The 26,450-nt window shown below is 33.0% G+C and overlaps 1 protein-coding gene across 2 annotated transcripts; it reads right to left on the reverse strand.

Annotated features, from left to right (window-relative positions):
• Window positions 1-3,272: 3,272 nt before the first annotated feature.
• Window positions 3,273-26,047, reverse strand: traf3 (TNF receptor-associated factor 3). 2 transcript variants are annotated; one of them, NM_001003513.1, is given in 11 exon segments: window positions 4,308-5,362; window positions 6,920-7,103; window positions 9,157-9,297; window positions 9,484-9,576; window positions 11,368-11,442; window positions 11,568-11,648; window positions 12,073-12,237; window positions 12,423-12,527; window positions 12,675-12,726; window positions 15,582-15,838; window positions 25,732-25,894. In NM_001003513.1, coding segments are annotated over 10 exon segments (1,722 nt in total). In that variant the 5' UTR covers window positions 15,836-15,838; window positions 25,732-25,894; the 3' UTR covers window positions 4,308-4,790.
• Window positions 26,048-26,450: the final 403 nt, after the last annotated feature.

Genomic DNA, 26,450 nt, shown 5'->3' on the forward strand with positions numbered 1-26,450 from the left:
GGGTTAAATATTCATGAGCTGGCAGCGGTAACTCGCGGAGGGTGGAGCTTGTTTGGGCGCAAAGTGTGGCACTGCAGGCGGACTGACTGTTGCTGCTTCTGTCTGTGGAAACGAACAGGACAGAAAGCTGCTGACATGGACAAACTCAAAACCCACAATTTGAGAAGTGAAATGCTTTCTTGCTTTTAGCGCGCGATCTATTTATTTAAAGATGTTTAACAATTGATATCTGAAGCAGTTTTGGCAGAGCAGATGAATGTATTGTCACTCTGTGTGTTATTTACAGGGGCGGATTTAGTGAATTGGGGGCCCTAAGCAATTCCAGCCATGGGGCCCAAAAGTTCTGAAATGCACCCTTTCTATTTTAATTTATTTTTCATTGATTTATTTTGCAGTTTTATTCTTAAATCACTCAATCACTCCTTTTCTAGCTTTTGTCTTAATGCAAAATAATAACAATATGTAAAGCATCTTGTAAAACGTTTTAACTTTTTAAAAAAATGAATTCACAACTAAAAATAATATATAAATTATTTAGTTTTAAAAACTAAATCTATACCTAATTTGACTGCTTGACTCCTCTGTGACTGAGGGTGGGGGATACATTTGCTCAGATGTAAATTTTTAGACCCTCATTTAAAATATGACAAAATTATGTTATATATAATTTATAGGTATAATTTATAGTTATAAGTATTTATTTGGGGGCCCTCAGAAGCGGTCACCTATCATGCTTATTGGTTAAGTCCACCCCTGGTTATATATAGTCATGTGAGAAAAAGAGATCACTTTAAAATAATGAGGTAAAGATGGTTTTATACTCTCACATTCGTTCAGTGACAGCTCCAAAGTTTACCATAGAACTTTGAATTTTCGGACTGAAATCACATATACTGTAGGCATGACTTCAAACCAAAATTACCACCATCTAATTGACTGAACATTGTTGTACTTTCATAGTCATTGACGGTTAATATGATTTCACTGTTTAGAGTTTGCAATGAATACTTTTCTGAAATTATATAATTAAGGAGAAAGTCTGAATGTGCCAATATAAAACCAACAATCTTTAAAAAGGATCATTTTCTCTGGATTTGATCTTGATTCCATGGATATTTATTTTATTCTATGAAGGTCTAGAATTTTTTCTACCTATTTTAAAATTAAAAAAAAAAATTATTTTGTACAACAACAACAAAACTCTAAGTCACTGTAGTTTAAGGCTAGGAAAACGTTGTTTCTGTAAACATGTAATAGCATTTGTTCCTAATTTCAAATATAAATGTAATTTAAAGTCTTTTTCCATATAAATTATTCATTTTTAGACAACACAATACAAATTTTGTTTAACAGAGAATTTAAAAAATAATTATATTTCATATAAAAACCAATTTAGTCACAATAAATAAACTTTCTTTAAAAAAAATTTGTCAGATCTTTTAGAAAAAAAAACATACTAGGTACTTCATACGTAGTACATCTAGAGAAACAGTATTATCAAATAGTCTAGTGCAGTGATGCCCAAACAAGAGCTCGCAGGCCAAAGTTGGCCCGTGGTAACCTTTGATCTGGCCCACCATCCCTTCTGAGAAGAGAAGGAGAATGATGGGGATGATTTTGAGATTTTAAATTTTATGTAAACTTTTGTTTGTTTGATTGTTAAAATCTAACTGAAATAAGGGTTTCAACCGAATGGTGTAAATTCATCCGATTTTTAAATGTACACACCCGATCACCTGACAATGCAGAGACTTTGGTGAGCAAATCAAAGCAAAGGCAGATTCTGCCTGAATAGTGTATTCAACACTGAACTCCCCTGTTTGTTATAAATGTTTGTTTTTACTGCAATAAGTGTTCATTTAAAAAGTTTATACTGCATTAGTTAATACGACTAAAAGTGATGTTTTATGTTTATTATGGAATATTAGGAAATTACCTATGGCAACTTTGATGTAATATAATTTAATATATTTACTTTTGGCAACGGCTCTCAATGATATTTGGTGTTTGGACTTTATACTAAAAAGCTAGTGTGTGTGTGTGTGTGTGTGTGTGTGTGTGTGTGTGTGAAGGATATGGACTGGCTACATTGTGTCACTGTGACTGAAATTCCCCTGTTATATCAGCGAGGTAAACAATGTCATTCAATCTTGTGCGTTTACGCCACCTAGTGGTCAGTAATGATAAAAGCATTTTGCAGAATAAATGACTGCTAGAAAAAGATATGCACCATTACACTGGACAAAAACCATTGTCAATAAAAATGACGAATCTATTACCTAACATATATGTATTACATTTAATATATTTCGTTATGTAATTTTTTCTGGGTATAAATAGAGAACTTGCCAAAGCCATTGAATAAATATTGACTCTAATATAAAGGTGGGCGTGGCTCAGTAGCCCTGTTGTAAGTCTATTAATGACTTATTAATCACCTAAATAAAACTATAAGTGTTTCCTTTATTTTTTATTGGCGCAATCACAGTTAGTAACAATGGGAAATGCATTATTTTTATTTAAACACTATTTTAAAGATACACTTGCACAATTATAGATTTTTGGTGCGTGCGTACAAGTATAGTCAGATTCGTCACTAGAACAAGTAATTGTTTTTGTCTTATAAATGGGTAATAGCTTCCTGCTCAGAGACAGCAAACCACCAGTCACCACTGAAGAAAACCTGGACTCTATTGCAGCTTTCATTGGCCAACAACCATGTAAAGTGACCATTCAGTTTGCTCTGATCATCGTCATAATTATGCAATGTTGATGCCCTCACAATACCAGAGCAGTGTGTACAACTCTTGGACATATTTTAGAGAATGCTGTAAACTATTTATTACTACTTAAAATATTTGTGAAAAGACATGTTGAGTTTATCATGACGATGAGCGCCAAAGGTCACAATTGTACACAAGACGATTGTCTTTTACATTTCCTAACATAAAATGTTTTTTAAAAAAATGAAAAACTGCTTTCTATTTTAGCCAAAATAAAACAAATAAGACTTTCTCCAAAAGCAAAAAATATTATCAGACATACTGTGAAAATTTCCTGAATCTGTTAAACATCACTTGGGAAATATTTTTAAAAAGTGGGCTAATATTTCTGACTTCAACTGTATCTCCTTTGAGATTCAACCAATCAGAAAAGACTGAAATTTCTGAAATGTTTTTAGTTTTGTGTACGTCAGACATGAGTGTGGTGTTTGAGGCTGTGACTAACAACCCACTAACTCGACCTATTAAAGACATTATGCAAAATTAAGCCCCTTTTGAAAGGTTTATTGGTATAAAACAATATAAACGGATAGCATTTACAGCCAATAAATACAAATAAAATGTAAATGACATGAAAGTGCACATGCATCAGTGGTGTAGTGGACGGGCATGCATGGCGCACAGTTTTTTGTTGTAAAAATCCTCTTTTCATTTGGTGTAATTTGTATCTTAATTTTAATGTGGTTATTGTTGGTCAGTTATTTAAAACAGTTCAAATAACAAAAAAGTATGTTAAAACAAAAATTTCCGCAGCCAGGTATAGCAAGATGACTTGCATAGGAAGATCTATTTAAGATTTTCTGATAAAAAAGGACTTCAGTTTGACACATCTATAAGAACAGAACAATTTTATACTGCTATATGTATACACATATTACACATTCAAACAATACTTGTGCAAAAACCATCCCTACCATGAAAAATGATCTGGATTATTGTATGTGTCTCTGGCAGCATGGCTGGAAGCATAAAGGCATTATTTCAGACTGTTTTCAAAAATAAAATACAAAAAAAAAAGCACAAAATAGGTTTGGATGCATAGCATCTATTAATTAGAACATTACATTAAATAATGTGTCAAAGTGGTAAACGCAGGGAAGGTTAAGTCAAGTAAGAATAGGTTTTACATGCATTAAAACTGAGGTTTTGCTTTTTTTGACAATGGAACCAGCACAGGCTCACTGTTTAGTGCCAATGTAGTCCTTCATGAATGCTCATAGTCAGGTCCTTTATATCCACTACACAGAAACACATCCACCGCCCGCCCACCAACAGAAACAAGACTTCCTAGTCACAATACTCCTCTTCATGTCAACTGTTCTCATCACACCACCACAACACATCAGATGTCAGCTCAAGTACTGATTTGCATATTAAACACAACCACCAAAAAACCATCAAACACAAATCTTGTCATAATTACCAAACACAAAGGGTTACCTTCCAGACTTTACAAAGACTATTAGCCTCAGCTGCATTCATACTCAATGAAGGCAAACCCAATGACAAACGTTAACGGCTTCCTTTCACTTTGGGCTGGATGTTAATCAACCGTGCCAACCATTTTACTGGACACACACTTAAAAGTACACCATCTTCCTTACATTTCCGGATTAAATTAAAAGCCAGACAAGTTTAAAATGTGTACTGTCGGTGTGCCTCCAGGAACGAGGTTGGGAATCTGATCTAGTAACCATTCACTTTTGTTTTTCCTCGAGAATGTCTCTTGGATTAGAGTTGACGTCTTACTCTTCGCTGCATTTGAGATGTGGTTGACTTGGGAGATTTCGTCTACTCTGTGCTCCTCTTAAAGGCTGTAACCATCTAGCCCAGCAAGGCACTGTTGTTTCCAGAAGAGCACGCCATCACACGAGCCCAAACTCCTGATTTGGTCTGTTAGAACCCCACACTTGTGGGATGCTCCTTGTTCAGCATCGCCCTCTGAAGTCTTGGCTGGAAGGGGCTCTGCGTGACTCTTGATTTTAGTTGGACCCGCTGAAGTTGAACTCAAGGGTCAGGGAGGTCTGAAGTGTCTACAGTCACTTTTATAAAGATGGTGTCGTCTTTGATATAGGTTCCATTTTCTAGCACAGTCTGAGCCACAAAAAGCGGACAGCCTGATGCGATGTTCATTTCGCCAGTGGGCCGGCGAAAGCTACTGCTACTGGGGTCCGGTTTAAAGGCATCGCCTAAGTGTTTTCTTGCCGGCCCCTGGTCCATTAGCATTAATGTTACTTTCTGTTTGAACGGCCATTGTAGCAAGGCATCATATTCACCACGCATGACCACGAAGAAGAGCGAGAGATGTGTGCCTTTGCCCATCCCATCTCCATTGAGATAGACGCGGGCGCACATCTTATAGCCGAAATACCCCGTGTAAAAGGGCTGGCTGTAGAGCGAAAGGGTTTTGGAGACCACAGCTTCCTGTTTCCGCCTTTTGTAATCCCGAATCTTCCAAATGAGAGTACCATTGAAGCTGGCCGTCTCCAGCACCTGCAGCTTCAGATCCATCTCTGCCAGCCGCACGTCGTGAACGCTCATCAGGTCATCATGGCGTGTGAGCTGCTGCTCTAAGGAGGCTGAAGACAGGGTTGACAAATGTTAAAAATAATCAGTGTTGTGGTCACACATCAGTACTTGTATTGGTGTATATTAGGGATGAATCAGTACACAAAGTTGATGGTTGAGTACTAAGATTTGAAATCACGGTTTGGTATGTTTATTTTTGTTTAATTTAACAGTGGTTTGCTAAACCATATTATAGCTTTTTGCCTTTATTATGATAGTACAGTAGCTGGACAGAAAGCAAAGTTGGAGAGAGAAAGGGGATACGGGATCAGGAAGGGTCTGCAAGTTGGGACTTGAACTTGAGTCACCCAATGCACAATGGCTTTATATGTTGCCCACAAGGCTATAGGCAATGTTATTAAAGATTTAAAAGTTGTCTTTGCTAATGCTGTCATCTATAGAGCCATTACTTGCAGATTACGATCATTTTCACACTAGGTAGTTTAAAAAACTCAACAAAGCTAGCCACCAGGCCTTATTCACAGGGAACTCATTTGCCCTGGATCATATTTCTGGTACCATTTTTCTGGCAGGAAAAAACATGGTCGATACAATAGTTCTAGGAACTGTGAAGAAGGTGCGGAAGTCTCTTTCATTTGTTATTTATTAGTAATAATCAATAATTGGGTCCCATATTATATTAAGTTTCCTTAACTAATACATACTTAAACTGAAATTATTAATCTATTACAATGTACTTATAGTGTGAATGCATGTTTATACATTGTACTTATGATTGATTGAACACTGTTGACCATCTATTTCACCTTAATCCATAGTTAAACCTACCCATACCCCAAAACCTGTACCTAACCTCACCTAAATCCCACCTTAAGAACACCAGTTGTGTTCTGCAACACATTATGAACACAGGATTATATTTATTTTTTTGATGTGCTGTAAGAACCTAGTACTTAAGGGCACTTAATATCAAATAGGACCAATAATTGAATAAAAAAATGCATAGATACAAGTGGAGCCATTGTATTAATGTCTAAATGATAAAATTTAATTCATTTCTGAAACTGCAATTTATACACTGTATTTTAATGCGTTTCATAACAGATTGATGTTCATTAAATAATTAAGACATCACTGATAGTTTAAGTAAAATATAAGGAATCTATAACAAAGTGTGAAGCTGTTTTATTGACCTTTTTTACCCAAGTGATTAAATGAAGACAAGATCTTTATTCATGTTTATTTTGTGCTATAACTAGTTGAAAAGAGGAAGCAATTATTGCATTTGAACTGAGCATTCAATTGCCTATTATTGTTTTGTTGTACTGTATTTCCTAATAAAATAGAAATTAAAGGATAAGACTGTCCCTTATAAGATTAAGCACAAAGCATCTTGCAATTAGTAGACAGAAGATGAACTATTTAATGCCTAGTAAAGATTTTTTCATGCATCATCTGGCACAGCATTGACTAAAAGACAGTAAGATATATATTTATAAAAAAACAATGTATTTATTCAGTTCATATGCATACCAAACTGAAAGACTAACAATTTTTATACAAATATATGTAGAGTTATACCTCTAATGTATATAACATGTTCTTACCCAGGGTATGAGAACCAGAAGCAGAATTGACACAGCTTGAGTCAAGAGAAGAGACCATCGAGCGCATGCTCTCCACAGAGCCCCTGAGAGTCTCCACCTCCTCCCTCATGGCCCGCAGTGGACGGAGCTCCCGCAGCTCCATCTCCACCTCCAGCAGCTTCTCTGAGTGAGAGCTCATCAACATCTACACACATACATATACAATTGAAGTCAGAATTATTAGCCTCCCTTTGATTTATCTTCTTTTTTAAATATTTCCCAAATTTCCAAGCAAGGAAATTTTCACAGTATGTCTGATAATATTTTTTCTTCTGGAGAAAGTCTTATTTGTTTTATTTCAGCCAGAATAAAGGCAGTTTTTAATAAATAAAAATTAATTGCCTTAACTAATTGCCCTAACCTGCCTTGTTAACCTAATTAACCTAGTTAAGCCTTTAAATGTCACTTAAGCTGTATAGAAGTGTTCTGAAAAATATCTAGTCAAATATTATTCACTGTCATCATGGCCAAGATCAAATAAATCAGTTATTAGAAATGAGTTATTAAAAATATTATGTTTAGAAATGTGTTGAAAATATCTTCTCTCCGTTAAACAGAAATTATGGGCAAAAGAAATAGGGGGCTAACATTTCGTTCATAGCTGGGTTTCTGACGTTTAGAAATTTGTAGAAGTTTGGGGGAAAAGGGGTTTAAATGCATCTTTCTTGCACTTATTTTGCCCATAAATATACAGTGGTAACAATGTAATTACAACATGTATATATTATATAAATTACACAGTAGAGAAAGTCTAGAGTCGGTAAGATGCTTAAAATGTTTTTAAAAGTCTCTTACAGTAAATTGATAAAAAAAATATTAATATACAGTGCTCAGCATAATTGAGTACAGCCCATTTTGAAAATGAATATTTTGCTCCATTTTTCAGTGAATATAGGCAATGTATTTTGGTGCGTTAAACAAAACAGATTTATTAAACAGATATATTTAATAAAATAATATTTTAGTCGCCAAACATTTTTAGAAATTTAAATATTAAATTCAAGCAAAATATTGCAAAAAAATATATAATAATGACAACCTACAAAATTTAAACTAAATTTTGCCTTATTGTTTGCTTCTCTTGATTTTTCCTCTTTTTGAAATTTCTATTTAATATTTTTCTTTAAAAAGAAAACTTTTTTAACGTTTTTTTGACCGTTGTTGTAAGTTATTTTGTTAAATTAGCTCCAGATTTGGCTTCAGCACTGTCTAATCTAATGTATATGCACAAATATAATATTGTATAGCGTCCTACTAAAAATATTCATTTAAAAGATAGATTTGTGAGGGGTGCACTTATATATGCTGAACACAGTAAATTCTTTGATTCATCTATCAATTAACCAATTGTTTATGTTTTTTAATATTTTATTTTTTTTTCTACATCAACAAAAACATTTTCCATTAAGTATACTAAAATATTAAGAGCATAACTTGGATGTCTTTTAAAATGCCTCATTCATTTCTGATGCAAAATATTTTGTGATTTTGAATAAATTGTAAGATTTCTATTTCACAATTACAGATGTTAAAGATGTTTTTCTGTGCTCACCCTGTTTCTATATCTGCTACTGTTATTGCCACTATCATTTCAGCAGCATATGTTTTCTTTTCAGTTTTTAATACAAGGTAAAATGAGCTATATTACAGTTATCTTGCCTTATGATAAAATGATCTGCCATTTTAGTGGAGGAAAATTTTTAATTTTTAGCAGCTATTTAACCACTTTTTAGTCTAACATGGTCCTTCAGAACAGAGTTATTATATTTAAATAAAATTCAAACAAAAGATACATTTATGAGATTTTGGTTTAATGTGTAACAAGAAAACGTCAATTAAAATTAAAATTATTGATAGAGGCTACAAAATCTATTAATACTAAAACAACACTGCTTCAGAAACATTATTTTAAACATTACAAATAACCACAACTACTAGATTGCATTGTTAAATATTCAAAATCCCCTAAAACATTACTTCCAGGTTTGAATTTTAAACACCTGACTTTCAATTACAGTTTCAGACTTTGAGGCGCTATAAAACATGGAAGTGTCTGTCAGACAGAAGTAGTAGACAGAAGTAGTGCATGGTACAGCAGACTTGCGTCACTTTAAACAAAGTAGAAGTTATTTTTAGCTTCAGCAAATGATTTTAAAAAAGAAAAGAAAAGAAAATGTCTTGTTGGTGATGGCTCTCACCTGCATGCTGACCAGCTTCTGCTCCAGCTGCCTGTTCTTTTCTCTCATCTCCTCATACTGACGCTCCACCTCAGCAAGACGACTGCTGAGACTCGGCAGAACTTTATAACGCTCCATCAACTCACTCTTCACATCTTCAACCTACACACACGCACACACACATTAGTCAGGGCTTATCTGTGACTGAGCTACATGCATGTTAAAAATGTAAACAGCAAAAAGCACATTCATTTTTACAACGGAAGCAAGTGGTGTTATTAAAAGAGTCTCTTATATGTGATAAATACATAGTGACATGCAGTTAATGAGAAGTGTATTGACTTTTACCTTGGCTTCTAGTGTGGTGTTTCTGACTGCCATCATTCTTAGATGCTCAGATGCAAAACTGGACTCATGCTCCCTCATCTCTTGATTCAGCCCCTTGAAAAATCCATTCAATTTAATGTCAATATTGTTCACTGCAAAAGCGTTTTTTACATTTAGATATAAAGGATGTAAAATATATTAAGCTTCACACACTTTTAGGTCAGAATATTTTTTGAATATTTGTTGAATGTTTGTTTATAACATCTATACTATAAATGTCTATTGACAAACCATTATTGCATAAATAATTTTAACATTTTATATTTGAAAAAAAAAGTTTATATATTTTGTTGAAAAAAGCTACAGTAATATTTATGTTGTTTTTGTTATTAATAAAATGAACTGTTTTTGATAATAGTTATTGAAATTATTCAAATGATTTAAAATAAGTATTCCAGAGGGATTAATAATTATACATTTTAAAAATTCTAATAAAATGTTCCTAATTTTATTTCAAGCAATGAATATTTACAGTGCTCAGCATATCTATCCCCTCACAAATCTATCTTTTAAATGAATATTTTTAATAGGAAGCTGTTCAATATTATATTTGTGCATATACATTAGATTGGTCAGTACTGAAGCCAAATCTGGAGCTTATCTAACAAAATAACCTCCAATAACGGTCCAAAAACCAGTACACTAAAATTTATATGTTATAGAAAAATAATAAATACAAATTTAAAAAAAGGAAAAATCAAGAGAAGCAAAAAATGACAAATTGGTTTGAAAAATATTTTGTGCAATATTTTTCTTGAATTTAATTGTATTATCTTTCCATTTCTAAATATGTTTGGTGACTAAAATATTATTTTATTAAATATATCTGTTTAATAAATCTGTTTTGTTTAATGCACCAAAATATATTGCCTATATTCACTGAGAAATGGATAAAAATATTCATTTTCAAAATGCTGAGCACCGTATAGAGGAATATTGAAAAAGGGGCAAATAAAGTAATAACATGATAATAACATGGTCACATTCGATACGTTACTACATTTCTTGTTATCACATTAATTCATTACTGATTAGAAGTTGCTGATCAGATACAATATTAATTTATTTTTAAAATATAAAGTTTTATATAACAATTCTTCATGTTTTAGTATACAAGTATACAGATTTTAATAAAATAATGTGCAAAATCATGGCAAAAACATTTCAATAATAAATATACAATTAAAAATCAATCATCAAATAAATACCAATAAATAAGTTGGTAACATTTTAAAATAATGTACAATTAGTTAATGTCTGTACTAACATTAACTAATTTTGAATAATCTTGTAAAGCATTTATTAATCATAGTTCATCATTAAAAAAAGCATTATTAGAATCCCAAGTCGTGCTTGTCAACATTAGTTAATGCACTGTGAGTTTACATGAACTAACGTTATTTAACTTAAATAACATTAACCAACATTATCAAAAATAAATAAATACCATAATAAATGCATTACTAATAGTTTGTTGATGTTAGTAAATACATAAACTAATGGAATATTATTTTAAAGTTACCAATAAGGTATATATAAATAATTCTTGTATAAATTAAATAAATTTTTATTGCTAATACATAATTTAAAAAAATTCTAAATAATATTCCTGGTGTCACTTTGCAAAAAAAATTGACGAGAAAAAAATTGCAGGACAGTCCAGTAGAATGTGCGTTACTGTGAGAAGAGTTGCGCACAGATTTTGATAACACGTTAAGAGTTAAATGCTTGTTTTAAAAGGGTTAAAGTTGAATGTTAAGGTTAAATATTAATATATTTCACACTTAATTTTAACCACATATTTTAAAATAAAAATCTACTCTAGTAGGAGAGACTGAAAGTCACCTTGTAGGAGCATCCGTAGCGAATGAAGGAACAGGTCACCTGAGCCTTTGGACAGTCATGCTGGTGACTTGACAGCTAAGAGAGACACATACACACCATAAATATACATCACAAAAAATAAATCTGCCTAAAATGAATCAACTCATTTTACATCATTCAAAAGCAAAACACACACGTTAGTAAATGCAGTCCAAGCCTACCTCACTTCTTAGAATAGAAGAAAACGAGCAATGATTAGGACATGCTACAGGAAATGCAGGACAGACGGTTTCTTTGTGTTTCTGCAAAGAGAGACGACAAAAACACGGCATTCTGACATGTTTCAAGATGCTCACGCTTAACCAAACCAAAAAAACTGTTAGTGTCTAGAGTAATAATGACAGGATTAACCAGGCAGAAAAACAAAGCATTACTGAAGTGAAAACACACATCGATCATTCTCTAAATGACAGTCTGCATAACGGGAGATTCCCCTAAGTTCCTTGTACAAATGTGAAACTTAAAGGTCATGGGACATTAATGACAGCACACAAGGGGAATACTTCTCATAGAGGAACCGAGACGTCCACTAATTCCAATCAAGGAAAAAAAAAACTCAATGACATCTAAAAAAAAAAAAAAAGCTTGCTTGAATTTCTAAGTACTTTCCATGAGATTTCAGGTCCTTTTTATAGGAACTGGGGGGTTTTGGGCAAAGTGTGGTACCTGTAATTCAGTGAGGGCCATTTTGAGACTGCAGAATTCACAGGTGACCTCTCGGTGTTTGCATTTGCGGCTTAGGTGCTCGGGCATATCTTTCCTCATCATCTTCTCCTTACACTTTCCCAAAGGACACGGCACCTCGAAATATGGACAAATTACCAAATGCTCCTGTTCAAAGCAAAAAAAGAGATGGATTTAAACAAAAATCTTGGCTACAACCCACATCTCCTTACAGTACTAAAATGATTTACAAGTTCTAGTCTCAGATTTCTTTGCGCTCCAGGCTGGTTCTAGTCTGGAGGAATCTACCATATGATATGTAGACTATTGTGTCTGAGAATCATATGACTTACCATGACCTGCTGTAAACACATTTGTTCTTTACATCCATTTTTCTCACTTCGGCAGTAGACCTTAAGAGCCATGATTTCCCTATTGCAGCAAACATCCCGGAATATCTTGCATGGAAAAAAGCAAAAAAACAAGATTGTTTTGTGTGCTGCCTGTTATCCAGCCCTCATTACTTTCACTTGGAGCTGTGTGAGTGTGATTTAATATGTAACGGAGTGGGTGTGTCCTTGCAGCGTTTGGCTTCACTTTCTTACCTTATCTTCAAAAAGTGGTAGTAGATCAGCTGGACACACTGGGTTAGGCTTACTGAAAAAGAAAGATGGGTCTAAATGTAAGCAAACTTTGTAGTAGTAGTTCAAATGACTGGTGTTTGATAAATAAAATCCTGGAAATACCCTAGATTTTTTAGCAAAGATGTTTACATTAGTGATTTGAAGGTTAGTGTTGAAATTCAGGTTTTTCAACATGAAAGAGATAGCTTTACTTTTTAGTTTATTTATTTATTTATTTATTTATTTTTGTTTAGTTTATTTCTTTTTACAATACAAACCAGTAATCCAAAAAAAAAAAAAAAAAAAAGCGAACATCAGTACATATATTGGAAAAGTTTGATATTGCGGTATTATATTTTTCTGCGATAAATATTGTGATATGAATACAGTTTCAGAAGATGGTTTGGATAGCTCTATTTGATGGTCTTCCAGGGAGTCTAACAGTATTCGGGTACAGAAATTGAATGATCAAAAAACAAAAAAAAAAACAAACAAAAATGCTTTTCTTACTTAGTTTAGTTTTGTTTCTAGTCGTAATATCAAAAACATTCTTAGAGCAAGTAAAAACATTCTTTAGTTTTTACCATCAGAAGAAATAAGTGAAAAATAAAGAGTTTTTTGCTTGTTTTAAGGAAATAATCTGCCAGTGAGCTAAATTAAATCATCATGTTTTTGCTTTGAAAAGCAGATATTTACTTAGACTAGAAAAGCAAGAAAGAGTTTTGTTGTTGTTGCATAAATCATATAAATTCCATATTAAAAAAAGTGAATAAATACATTTTCTGTAGTTCCTTGTCAACTATAATTCAGACTGGATGTTGATATCTTCGTGATGTGATTATTGCAGATGCATTCATTGCGATATCGATGCTAAAAGGAGATATTGTGCAGCCCTAATACACCACATAAACTTGCATGTAAAATAAGTTTAAAAACAAAACTAAAAAGAAGTCAACTGCGTAAGATTGCTATATCTCTTTCTTAATGCTTGTTTTAAAGCTTTTCACTCTAGGGCAATTCGAGATAAAGGTGACTTATTTTATTTAGTTTATTCACTTTAAGGTGAATACTAGTATCTTGAAAATACAAAAGAAATGTTGCAATTATGTCAAAGACAACATAAATAGGTTATTAAAACTATTTTGTTTAAAAATAATGTTCTCTCAGTTAACACTGGGTACATATTTTTAATCTCACACAGGAAAGGTGGATGTCTCCTGGAATTTAACTATCACCAAGGAGTTTCTAAAAAAAAAAAAAAAAAATGCATGTTTTACAGAAAAAGAAAAAAAGTCAACAACATTTGAATGGACTGAGGATGAATAAATGGCCAGAAATTTTTCACTAGTGAGTGAACCATCTCATTAAAGTAATTGGATTTAGATAATATTAAGCAGTTGGCTTTATCACATGATGATCTACTTTATCTTATTAAAATCAAGGAGTAAAAGCACCCAAGATGGGCTATATGGTCAGATTCAAGCGACTGAATCTACTGTTCATTAAGTGGTGGTCAGGAATGCATTTAGCTAACATGATTTAGATAACTATGATGATTGGATTTCTTAATTTTGCACTAACAATGTAATTTTTTTGGGGGGGCCTTAAAATATACTTACAGCACACTTTTTTATGTTTCTTCTCCAAAATCTTATTTACATTTTTTTTCTAAATGTTAAGGGAAAGTTTGGTTAATTTAAAACGAACAACAATGCCACAATCCTGCTGTGCAGCGTGCACCAAACTAGTAGTCTGTAATTTGTAAAAAAATATAGGTCACGCAGCTTCCAAACAAACTCAGGTGCAGTTTGACATGCATCAATGCAACAAAGAGCAAACACGTCTAAACTAACCAAAAAAAGCACATAGTGTCACAAGATGCTACCATAAAAAGGACAGAATGCTGAAGTATTTTTTTGAATCATAGTACACATCAAAGTTCACAACAGACATAGTAAATGCATCTCCTTTTTTTGACAAAGGAATACCTAGCTCTGTTATGAATCCTTTTAAACTTTTTATATAGGCCCTTTATAAGGATCTCAGATGAAATACCACCATATATATATATATATATATATATATATACACTACGTACACACAGAATAGTCCAGCAAGTACTTTTGTTTATCATGTTTGCTTTGGTTTGTGTCATTAGGTTCAGTCTTAAAAATTACAATGTGAACAGCTAAAATATAGCTTTTCTTTTTTCTTTGGCCAAACCAAACGTCCCAACTATACTGCAAAAACTAAAACAACTTTCTAATCCAAATATTTAAAAAATCTTACGTTAAGAAGAATTGTCTAGATAAGAAAAAAGCATTGTCTGGCAAGAAAAATAATCTGCCAATGGGGCGAGCAAAATACTCCAAACAAAAAGCAGATTTCAAAACAAAAGCAAGATTATTTTGCTTACCTTGTTGGCAGATTATTGAGCTTGTTTTAAGGAAAAACTCACTTAAGTTTCACATATTACTTATGAAAACAAGACTGTATTTTATGCTCGTCTAAAACGTTCTTCTTGATTTAAGAAAATTTAGATATTTAGACTATAAACGAGACAAAACCTCTATGTAGGAAAAGCATTTTTTCAGTGCAGAACCAAACTATAAGTGTGAACACACTTAAACTATTTCTTTCTTTCTTTCTTTCTTTTTGTTCATTCATGCAGGTTAGTGCAATCAAATCTCTATCACTGGAGACACACTTGAAAGGAAGGTATGAATGAAAATCAAGCTAAAAAATGTTTTATGCAAGCATAAAACAGCTCTATGATCAAATATCTAAATCTAGGGTTAAATCGAAATCCTTGACTAGTGATAGCTCCTCATTATTATAACATTCACATTATAGATATTGTATAAACCTCACTAATAATCCTTCACCCACCTGAGCAGTTCATTGATGCAGCTTTCACAGAAGCGATGTCCACACTCAGTCTGGCGTGGGTTACAGAGCACTAGCCTGCAGGTCTCACAGCAATACTTGGGCTCAGGCGTCGTGACAAAGTGGTCCCGGAAACCGCCGTGCAGGGGAGAGAAGCCTGGCTCGGGCCTGGGCCGCTGGGCCATGGAGGGCATGGCAAGAGATGGAGGACGCTGCTGCAGGGGAATCTGCTGTTCCACATTACGCCCTGCGGACATGACCTGAAGAGAGATAGAAAAAACACACAGGTTAGGGTCTAAACTCAAATAAAAAAACAAAAACAAAACAAAAACACACCAAAACGATGAAATACACATTTTCTTAATGTAGTTAGTTATACAAAACGTGTAAACATTTTTACTTAAAAAAAAACTGAATCATTAGTCTACTGTCACTCTTTTTTTTTTTGGTTCAAATCATAGATTATTATGTGGGAAACATTAATAAAATGTAGTAAAGGGCTCTTTTGAGATCAGGTCCAAACCTCTTTGGGGAAAAAAAAAATCGATTTTCTGCCATAGTTTCAAGAACACAGTTGTTGATCAGCATTTAGTCGGATTATTGTTCTGACCCTTTTATATCAGCAGGTTTTGGTGGTTTTAAGGTGCGACTACCTGAGGTCCCTAAAAGCATTTGGACATTTAAGACACACTTAACAGTCGAAAAGTTTATCAAACCGAGAGGCATCCGCAAACAAGTGACGATTGACTTTCAGATGTCTAACTTGACTCTTGTAATTACTTTTACTGGTCCCTAGTTGATTTTAGTGAATGAATGAGTCAGTTCCTCTGAAGGTTACCAGGTGTCCTATTAGAGGAACCGCCACTGTAGTTCTTCATATCATCTGTGGGCATTTCAAATGCTTGAAACTAGCTTTGCAGACAACTCTGTAAAAATGCTGGGGTCCACACAAGCGATTTGCATTGCGTTAAGGGAATTACGTTAACTCAGTACAGATTTTACAAATTTAAGTGGATTGAACATAAAACAATTAGAAAAAAAAACTAAAAAACACATAAGAATTGTGTTGTGATAGCTTCTTTTATATAGGCAGTTTGACCAAAAATAACATTTGGAGTAAATACACTCAAAATAATATTTTTTTTCTCGTTAAAATTACTTATTTTAAATGAACAACACAATTCTTGAGATTTCATTGGGACAACATTTATTTATTTATTTATTTATTTATTTATTTATTTATTTATTTATTTATTTATTTATTATGTTTAATCCACAAAAGTGTTAAGTTAACTTAATTTGTGTTGGGACAACATGAAATGATTGCGTGGATCCCTGCATTTTTTACAGTGTTTTATTATACAATATTTTGAGAGGATCATGTGACAAAACACTAGAGTAATAACTGCATCATACGGGTCACAATCCACGGTTCGGAACACACACATGACCCGACACTTTTTACATTGAGCGTTATCAGCAACAGTAGTAATAACAGTACATTTTTCACAGTACTAAATATTTTACTATGTATTTTTATTCAGCTGATTATTTCTTCATTTTATTTTTAATTGTTCTACAAGTTTTAAGTTCTGTTTGTACAACCAAAAGTGTCCTGCAGTACTTTTTTTTGTAATAAATGCAAAGCAAATTACATTTGTCTCCTACCCTTTATGGCAGATGCAAAAAATGCTCCGATCCGTGACTAAAAAGAGCTATAATGGGATCCGAACTGTGAGATTTGTGATCCGTTACACCACTAGTTCATCGACATCACATAAATAAAATACATTACAGTCATACACAATCACACATACACAGAGACAGCTTCATTATATTGTAATAACGCAATGACTTTTTAAAAATGTCTTTCAATTTATTTATTACTTTTAAAATTCTACAATCAACATACAAATTATATATTTTGATTAACTTTATGAAGGATGTGGTATATTATTTGTATCTTACCATGGTACAGTATCTTACACTGAAAATTTAGACAAGTTGATGATTGATAGTTTTATATTATGGAGGATAACAATCAAAAAAAAGTGACCCACAAGTTTTCAGTCATCTAAAAAATCTCTCATGTCCTTAATTAATGTATATCATCGTCACACACTTACTTTTAAATCTAATTAGATTGGATTTGAGTTTGTCTATTCACCAACACAAACCTTTCAATTTGACAGACACAACAACAAACAATTCCAAAATGATGTCAGCAGTGTCATTTCACAATTTTTTATGAAAAACATGACAGCAAACTAAGCCATGACTGAATTATCACCTTCTGCGAGTAAGTGACGCAGGCGACGTCAGACCCATTAACCCCTTAAACACCGTCCAACATCCATATCCGTTTCACATGTTGATCCAAGCTTAGACAGACAGAGAGGTAAGTCATTTCCATATGCTAATGTCTGCAACCAAGACGACGCTTTGACATTGTGCTTACATTGCCACATCAACAGCTCCTGACCGGCAGCTCTCAGACTGGGAAATCCCTTCATAACAGGCATGGCTCGCTAGCTCTAATAATATCTCTTCTATGAACCAGCTTCATGCTAACCGCACACGCAGGAAGGTCCCGGATCCGTTGCCGAATGCTGGAAGAATTCCTTTAAGCACAGGACACCACAGTTATTCGACAAGAGTGACTGGTGCCCACCACACATGCCTCTTCTCCAGCACAGAGACTTTACGACACACAAGAAAACTGGAATTAGGGCTATTTATGGAGCGCTTTAGAGCTTGTACAAAATATTTTAAATGTGAAAATTAGAGCATTACACTGCAAAAAAAAAAAAAAAAAATCAATTAGTCCTGACAGCATATGTTTTAGTTCACTGTAACATATTAAACCAAGTAATCATGTTCTAACTTAATTTTTTAAGTTACGCAAGCTGTTTTAAGTCAGTTTAACATATAACATAAGTTCAATGGACTCAAGGTTAATTTGATTCAGCTTAAAAATTTAGGGCAACCAGGATTTTTTTACAGTGTACTAATATAGTTGAGTCTAAAAAGCTTTAGTCAGATAAACTAAACCAAATAAAGCAATAGTTCTTGATAAAGAAACATTATTTGTGTTGTTGTTTGCTATATAACCTATTCGCCATCAGTGATTTAAACTACTACTAACAAAGTTTAGCAATGCAACTCATCCCACATTAACTGGACTACAAATGAAAATGGCGAGGCTTGCTGAACAAAGGTGTGCTACTAATTTTCTTACCAATTAGTTTCATGATTTGCACCAGATGAATGGGTAAATAGTTGAAAAAATTCCCATTAACTTACAAATCCACATTCCCTTTTGTAACTAAACACCTTTGTTTTGAGTCATAAAACCAGCACACTGTTCCCCTTGACACAGTTTTGTACACCCCCAATACCCTTTTAATATGCTTTTAATATGTCATCCAATGATTCTTAAGCAAAAAAAAAAAAAAAAAAAAAAAAAACTCTGACAAGATATTTGTGGCATACAACATTTAAGTTTGTGCCATTTCTGTATATAGTGTTAGCATGTTTTGGTCAGAAATGAAAAAATATCACTACATTATAATCTAAAAGAAAGAGTTAAGCAAACTGTTTAATAGGCATGTGGCGATAACTTGTTTTAACTTTTATCCCAGTTTGGAAAAGTCAAGGTTTTAATATGATAAAAATAATGTTCTGCTATATAGTTCCTAAAGCGTATGTAAATCTGTGTGTTTGAAACTAATGAGGAGAGCAGAAGTCAGTGATTTATTTAAACTATTTAGCCTGACGTGTTTACTGCTCCAAAATATTATAAACGTTTCTTAAAATGAAATAAATTGTGTTCAATAGGGGAAAACGTTTTTTTTTTGTTTGTTTGTTTTACTCAGACATTTAAAAAAAAAAAAAAATATATATATATATATATATATATATATATATATATATATATATATATATATATATATATATATTTAAGAGCAGTAATCACAACACAGTGATATTGTGGTGTTTTTATCCCATCAGAAATTTACACCAGCCCATGCCTATTTTTTCAATTACTTTCCCTACTGTGTGTGGACCCTGCTCTGTTAAGGCTGGTTTTTACTTCTTATATTATGATTTATATTTATATTATTATGATATTATACTTCTGCCGATGACACAAGTACAGTCCGGTGCAGCCTTTGCATACCCGCGCACCTCTCAAAAAATTTACTTACTCTACACGTCACTCACAACCACACATATTGCAAGCTTTGCTATTGGGCAGCGCAGAGAGCTGCGTTTTAGGCAATGTGTGTTTTAATTTCAGTTCTTCAGAATTGATGTTCATTAATAATCGTAGACAGTAAATAGTGTGTATTTCCTTCAATTATTTTAAAATCAAGTAATCCACCTTCCGTTCCAAAAATCTCTCACTTAAAATATGTGAGCATATTTACTGTACAATACTTGTCAGTGAACTATGAGGGCAAAAACATAAAATAAATAATTAAAATAATCATTCATTAATCACAATCGAGATAAAATATTTAATTAATCCGGATTTTGATTTTAACCCAAATTGCTCAGCCCTTGTTGATTGTGATCTGTTTTATATTTAGGTCTTTCTTAATATAACAACAATTACTTAATCAAAACATGATTTTAAAAATGTACGATGCTTTCAAAGTGAGAAATGGTGTGAGATGAACTCATGATCTCAATCTTGACCAAATAAATCTTTTTATGACGTAATAGTCAGTCCCTCTATGATTTTGAGGGGATATTTTTTGGCATTTTGCATCCTAAAATGACAGATTTTTGATGTTTTTTCTCATAACTTACTTTATTAGTTTCCATTATAGACCCTTTTCACATTTCTAGGATTCTCAGCAACAGAAAAGCATCATAGTTGGGTAAACTTAGATCGCAGTGAATCAAAGAGTAAAACAAATACTTTTTTTACAATCCTGTTTCCTGAAATTATATAAAAAAATTAAAAAAAACACCACAATGGTGTTATAAAGACTTTAAGAAAAACAGTGTCTGATTACAGCAGCCAGAGGAGAGAATAACCTCAAATTTACTCTTAGCCCCATAGATGCTGCATTAGAAACAACTCGCACACACAGTAATTTGTTGCGTGAAATTCAATGCAAAGATGATATGATACATACATATAAATGTTTATACGTTTAAAAAAAATCTTAATATTAAAACCTTTTAAGGATTTAAGATTGATGACCGTTAAACACCTTTTAACATTCTTGTGAAAAGGGTCTATCACGATTAGCTGTGAAAATATACCAAAAATAAATTTAAAAGTACAATTTTGATCTCTAAAACCATGCGGGGACACACACACAACAATCTTAATGCACCTCCACTAACACCCCAGAATATACCAGCAAACATGCTAAAATCTATAGAATTAAATAAAACAAAAACAATTTTTTTGCGGACAAGCAGACACCAGTCACTTATAATTGAAACAGTTAAACGTTTGCTGCCCTGATAAATAGCTTTTGGAGAAAAAAAATGACAGCCATGTTTGGACAGCCATGTGGGATGCTCATATTTTCACACACACACTTAAGTCACACCCATCAAATAATTCACACTCTCAGCAAGAAAAGTTAAATCCCATCTGACGTACACAACACATTACAGCCTTCATGACGAGTGTTTTACACACACTCTCTGTGGCTCAACATGCCTTTTGTAAAAATACAACAAAAGAAACCAGGCTTATTCCAGCTCTACACTTACTTGGACACTTTATGGCTGAACAAAAAAATCCACTGATAAAATTCAAAGGAAAAGTTCCAATCAAGATAAGTTGGAAAGTTTAGTGGAGCTCCTCCTGAAGTTTGTTTCTGTTTTACTTCAGCTACAGGTACTTCCCTTCATTTATCTTGTGCCTCATTTTGATGTCAAAAAATAAGTCCACCTACTCCTACCTAAATTGTCCCTGAAATAATCCACAGAAAACAATGCTCTTCATTTCACAAACATAATAAAAGAAATACTCAAAGTACGAAAAGAAAAAAAATCCATGTACTGGTGGCTGACCAGAATGTGCAGTTCTCTAGGGATTTCCAGGAATATTTAAGGGGCTTTTCCATTTGCTGCCTCATCCCTCTCTGTCACTGCTGACAATACACATACACACCCACTCATGAACGCACACACACACAAAGTACATAAACACCCATTAAGGAAATAAAGTTTGTATGGCAACTGCTATAGTTATATATTATATATATATGTGTGTGTGTTTGTGTATATATACATACATACACACATATATATATATATATATATATATATATATATATATATATATATATATATATATATATATATATATATATATATATATATATATATAAAGGCTTAACTAGGTTAATTAGATTAACTAGGCAGGTTAGGGTAATTAGGCAAGTTATGTATAATGATGATTTGTTCTGTAGACTATCAAAAAATAGCTTAAGGGGGCTAATAATTTTGACCTTAAAATAGTTCTCAAAAAAATAAAAACTACTTTTATCTGAGCCGAAATAAAAGAAATAAAGCTGTCTCCAGAAGAAAAAAATATTATCAGACATACTGTGAAAATTTCCTTGATCTGTTAAACATCATTTGGAAAAAATAAATAAATAAATAAATAAATCAAAGGGGGGCTAATAATTCTGACTTCAACTGTATAAATTTTAGCAAAGGCTACATTTATTCAGTCAAAAATTTATTATAGAAAATGAATATTGTAAAATAGTAAGTAAACCATTGTTCATGCCAGAAATTATGTTATTCATAATTCATATATATGCAAGTAAATAAATAAATATATTAACAATATAAATATAAAAATTTAAATGTACAATTTTATATATATATATATATATATATATATATATATATATTAGGCTGCATTTATTTAATCAATAATACTGAATAAAAATAGTAATATTGTAAAATCGTAAAACATTATTTATGCCAAGAATGACTTTATTCATTATTCAAATACAAGCAAGTAAATAAATAAATAAATAAATATATAAGCAATACAAATAAAAAATCAAAAAATCAAAAATACAGAATAAACTTATATTAAAGTAGTATTAATAGTAAAATATTATTACAATTGAGTACATGAGTACACATTATATACTTAATATTATTAATTTAAATGGACTATTTTGTATGCAAATATATTTAAAAATGTATCTTATTAACAGCAAATCTCAATTTTCAGCATCATTGCTCCAGTCTTCAGTGTCACATGATCCTTCATAAATCATTCCAAAATATGGATTAGATGCTCTAAAAACATCTATTATTACTTAAATATTATTTTCAATGTTTCTTTGATAACTAGACAAAACATTTTTCTTGTGTAACCTTATCTATAACTTCATCATCATTACTCTTAATTAACTCATTAATCTGCATTTACAGTGTGAAGCATTGACTTCTTTTCTTCTTGTCTTTTGAAAGGTAGAGTAAATGTGTCAAACAAAACAAATAAAGTTCATTCCAAGAAGGAAGCTTGAAATTGTGCCCTGAATTTCACCTCTAGTTGAACTACTGCCATAAAGCTAGATTTGTTAAATAATTCAAGTGTGCAAACAAAACAAAACAAAACTCAACAAAACACACTGCTGCCTTCAACTAAGACTGAAAATCCAAGATTAACACAAGACCAAGGTAAAGCAAGCATCAGTGTCAGAAAGAACATAATAGCAGAGAAACCTGCAGGTGAAAAGTGAAACACAATCCATTCAGACTGTTAGTTTAGAGCTGAGAAGCGTCAAGGTAATACGCTTCTCTTCTTTGAATGTGCTGCAGGAGATCTCATAACAAAAATGAAAGAAAACTAAGAAGGGGAATATCACCTCTTTCTGGCTGACCTTTTATAGAGGAAGACATGTGTGACTTCTACAGGTCATTTACAGGAAGGAATAAAACCCCATTTCAGATATAAACACATGTGATGATGATGGGTATTTAGATAGCGATGGGGTTGATTTTTACATGAAAATGCAAAGATGTCCTCTTCTCAGCCTACCCTTCAGCTGAAATCAAGCCTCAGAGGAGCTCTAACGGATCACAACACTTTACGGTGTTATTCTGAGAGTGAAACTAAGCTGGATTCAGTTTTGATCTTCAGACAGCAGCACATGTCAGAGATTTTCAGACTTCATTTAGGCCAATGGCTATTCTCTCACCATCGACTGATGTTTTTATTTTGTTGACCGTTACTTTATTCACGACTGAAGTTAGAGATAAAATCGATAAACAGCTTTTATAGTGATGATATTGTGTTATAGAGGGCAAAACCCACTTGTGCAAAACACCAGACTTACAAGTTTGATTTTAGAATTAAACAATCTACGTATTTATGACACACACTTCTGAAAAAAAAACTAAATTTACATTTATAATATTTACATGTTCCTCTTTTTGAAATGCATCACCAGCTTATTGGGTACACTGATGGTGAGAATTTGGATTTACTGGATTAAAAATAAAATTAAAACAAATTACTCAAAGCAGTCCAATAAAATGAGTGTAATAGACAGTGCATTTATTCACACTATCATTCAAACGGTTGAGTATGTTTTTTTTATTCATAGAATTTTATTCAGCATGTGCGCATTTACACAGCCCATAAAGAAATAAAATCTGAAAATATTCTTTAAAGTAATTTTTACTCCAATAATCTTGAAAAAATGTGATGGTTTGGACAAAAAACAAATTACATTAACCTATTAAGAGAACTTTTCAGCAGTGGTAATAATACAAATTTAAATTATGGCGAACTAATTTATAAATTCTGAAGGATCATGGGACACTGAAGACTGGAGTAATGATTAGGCATGGACCAGGTATATGTTTCTGATGGTAAAATAACCTTGGATAAAGCTATCATGGTTTCACAGTATTGTGATTACTGCTCTAAAATAAGTTCTTTTTAAAAATCTGGGTAAAAAATAAACCACTTTACCCCCATTGAACACAATATATTTTATTTTAGGAAACATTTATAATATTTTGGAAGAGTAAACATGTCGGGCTTAATAATTAAAATAAATCATTGACTTCCTGTCTTTGACAGTTTCAATAACACAAATATCTTTAAATATCGGTATAGCAGAAAATTTTTGCGAATTTAAAACCTTGCCTTTCAAAACCCCGATAAACCTTGAAACCGGTTATCGTCCAATGCCAAGAAGTGATGCTGAAAATTCGGTCATAAAATAAATTTAAATCCATCATGTAATAAAATACATTTTAAAATATACTAACATCAAATAATTTTTTTTAGTTAAATGAATACACTATTTATTTTCTTAAATCACAGAACGTAAACCTTTTTAATAATATTGACGGTTTAGCTGCCATTATCATGCTTACCATTAACACTAATAATAATTATAATAATAGTATTTCCTAAATTGCTAAATTACTGCTAAAAACTAGTATTTTCTGATTAGAACATAGCATGTGTAAAAGCAGTCTACGCATTCTCTGCCTTCATAAACTGCATCCAACAGTGGAATACAGTATGCCATCATGGTTTTTTCCATCAGTAGCGTACAGGCCTAGATCATGCAAGAATTTAGCAAGTTAGGTATTGCCCCAAAGGAATAAATAGCATAGAAGATTAAGCAGCACATTTTTGGTGCAGTATGAAGGCTACAAAAGCACAGCTTTGTACACAACAAAACCATATAGAGTATGTGGAATTAACAAACCATCAACTGGTCAATCAATTATCACAGTGATAATGAAAGCAAAAATGTTGTCTGCATAATAAAAGCATAAATACAAAGTAACGTTTCAAGACACACACACACACACATCTATGCAAAGGTGAGGAGGTCTTCAGTCAGCAATGGAAGCAAAATCCCCTATCATGCATTTATAAAGCAGCTGTTAACATCTCGACAGCCCTACATCTTTCAATAACTACAAGAATTAACTTAAAGCCCCCAAAACATCCATATTTGTCCAGGAGAGCAGGTGAACATCTTCAGATCAAGCAAGACACACTTTAAAGACTGTAGGAGAACATGTAGACTTCGGCATTGCTCTAACCGTTTACCTTTTACTATCACAAGCTACCGTTGTTCTTTATTATTGTTTTCCACGCGGTTGTGTGAAGTAACGATCCACTTACATGAATCAGTTGGTCAGCGATGTCGTCCGATGTTCCAACCGTGTTTCTCTGAAGAATTTCACGAATGGAGCCACGGATGGTCCACTCATATGACAGACAGACACACACCGAGACAACAACGTCCAAATTTACGCGGCCACGGCTGCGTCCTCGCTTCTCAAACAGGCTACAACGGCCGTCGGATCAAATCGGGTCATTTTGACATCGGAATGTTCTGAAATGGGCTCGGTTGAGGTGCACGAAAAGGTAGAGAAGCCGCCACTGTGGCAAGGGTGCTGTTGATATCTTCACTCGTAAACTGGAAAGCCCCTGGTCTGACTTCCTCAGGAAATCCCCGTCATGAAAAAAATTGTAAAAGGACGCCATAGAGAAAGAACCGGGATGTGGGACTCATAGCCGCTGGGTGTCGCTAGAGTTTAGTCAATTGGAATCGCTTTCATTTCAGCGACTTTTTCCCACGTGCTTCTTCCGATAGATGATTCGTGCATGACTTTTCAAATTTACTGACACATCGAGTCACATACCGCACTCAACTGAACCGCTTCTGTTCCAGCACACATGTACAAAACGTTTACGTCATTGTATTTGATGAAACTCTACGTTTCTTATTTTGAGCGGTTTTCTTTTTTTTAATGTTGCAATATTCAGAAATATGCTTTCTTATTCGGGATTAACAGTTTTATTGATTCTCAGGCAAATTGCAGAATGGAATACAGAAC

This window comes from Danio rerio, chromosome 17, assembly GCF_049306965.1.
Source record: "Danio rerio strain Tuebingen ecotype United States chromosome 17, GRCz12tu, whole genome shotgun sequence".
In the NCBI taxonomy this organism is placed as follows: domain Eukaryota; kingdom Metazoa; phylum Chordata; class Actinopteri; order Cypriniformes; family Danionidae; genus Danio; species Danio rerio.

What these genes read in the sequence shown, in the direction of transcription:
- traf3 (XM_073927199.1), bottom strand. Translation starts at nt 15,835, where the DNA reads ATGTCCGCAGGGCGTAATGTGGAACAGCAGATTCCCCTGCAGCAGCGT. An exon ending in AGAAGCTGGTCAGCATGCAG is followed by an intron (nt 7,104 to 9,156) that starts GTGAGAGCCATC and finishes GTATGTGTGTAG; the next exon opens with ATGTTGATGAGCTCTCACTC. An exon ending in TTCTGGTTCTCATACCCTGG is followed by an intron (nt 5,363 to 6,919) that starts GTAAGAACATGT and finishes CCCTGTCTTCAG; the next exon opens with CCTCCTTAGAGCAGCAGCTC.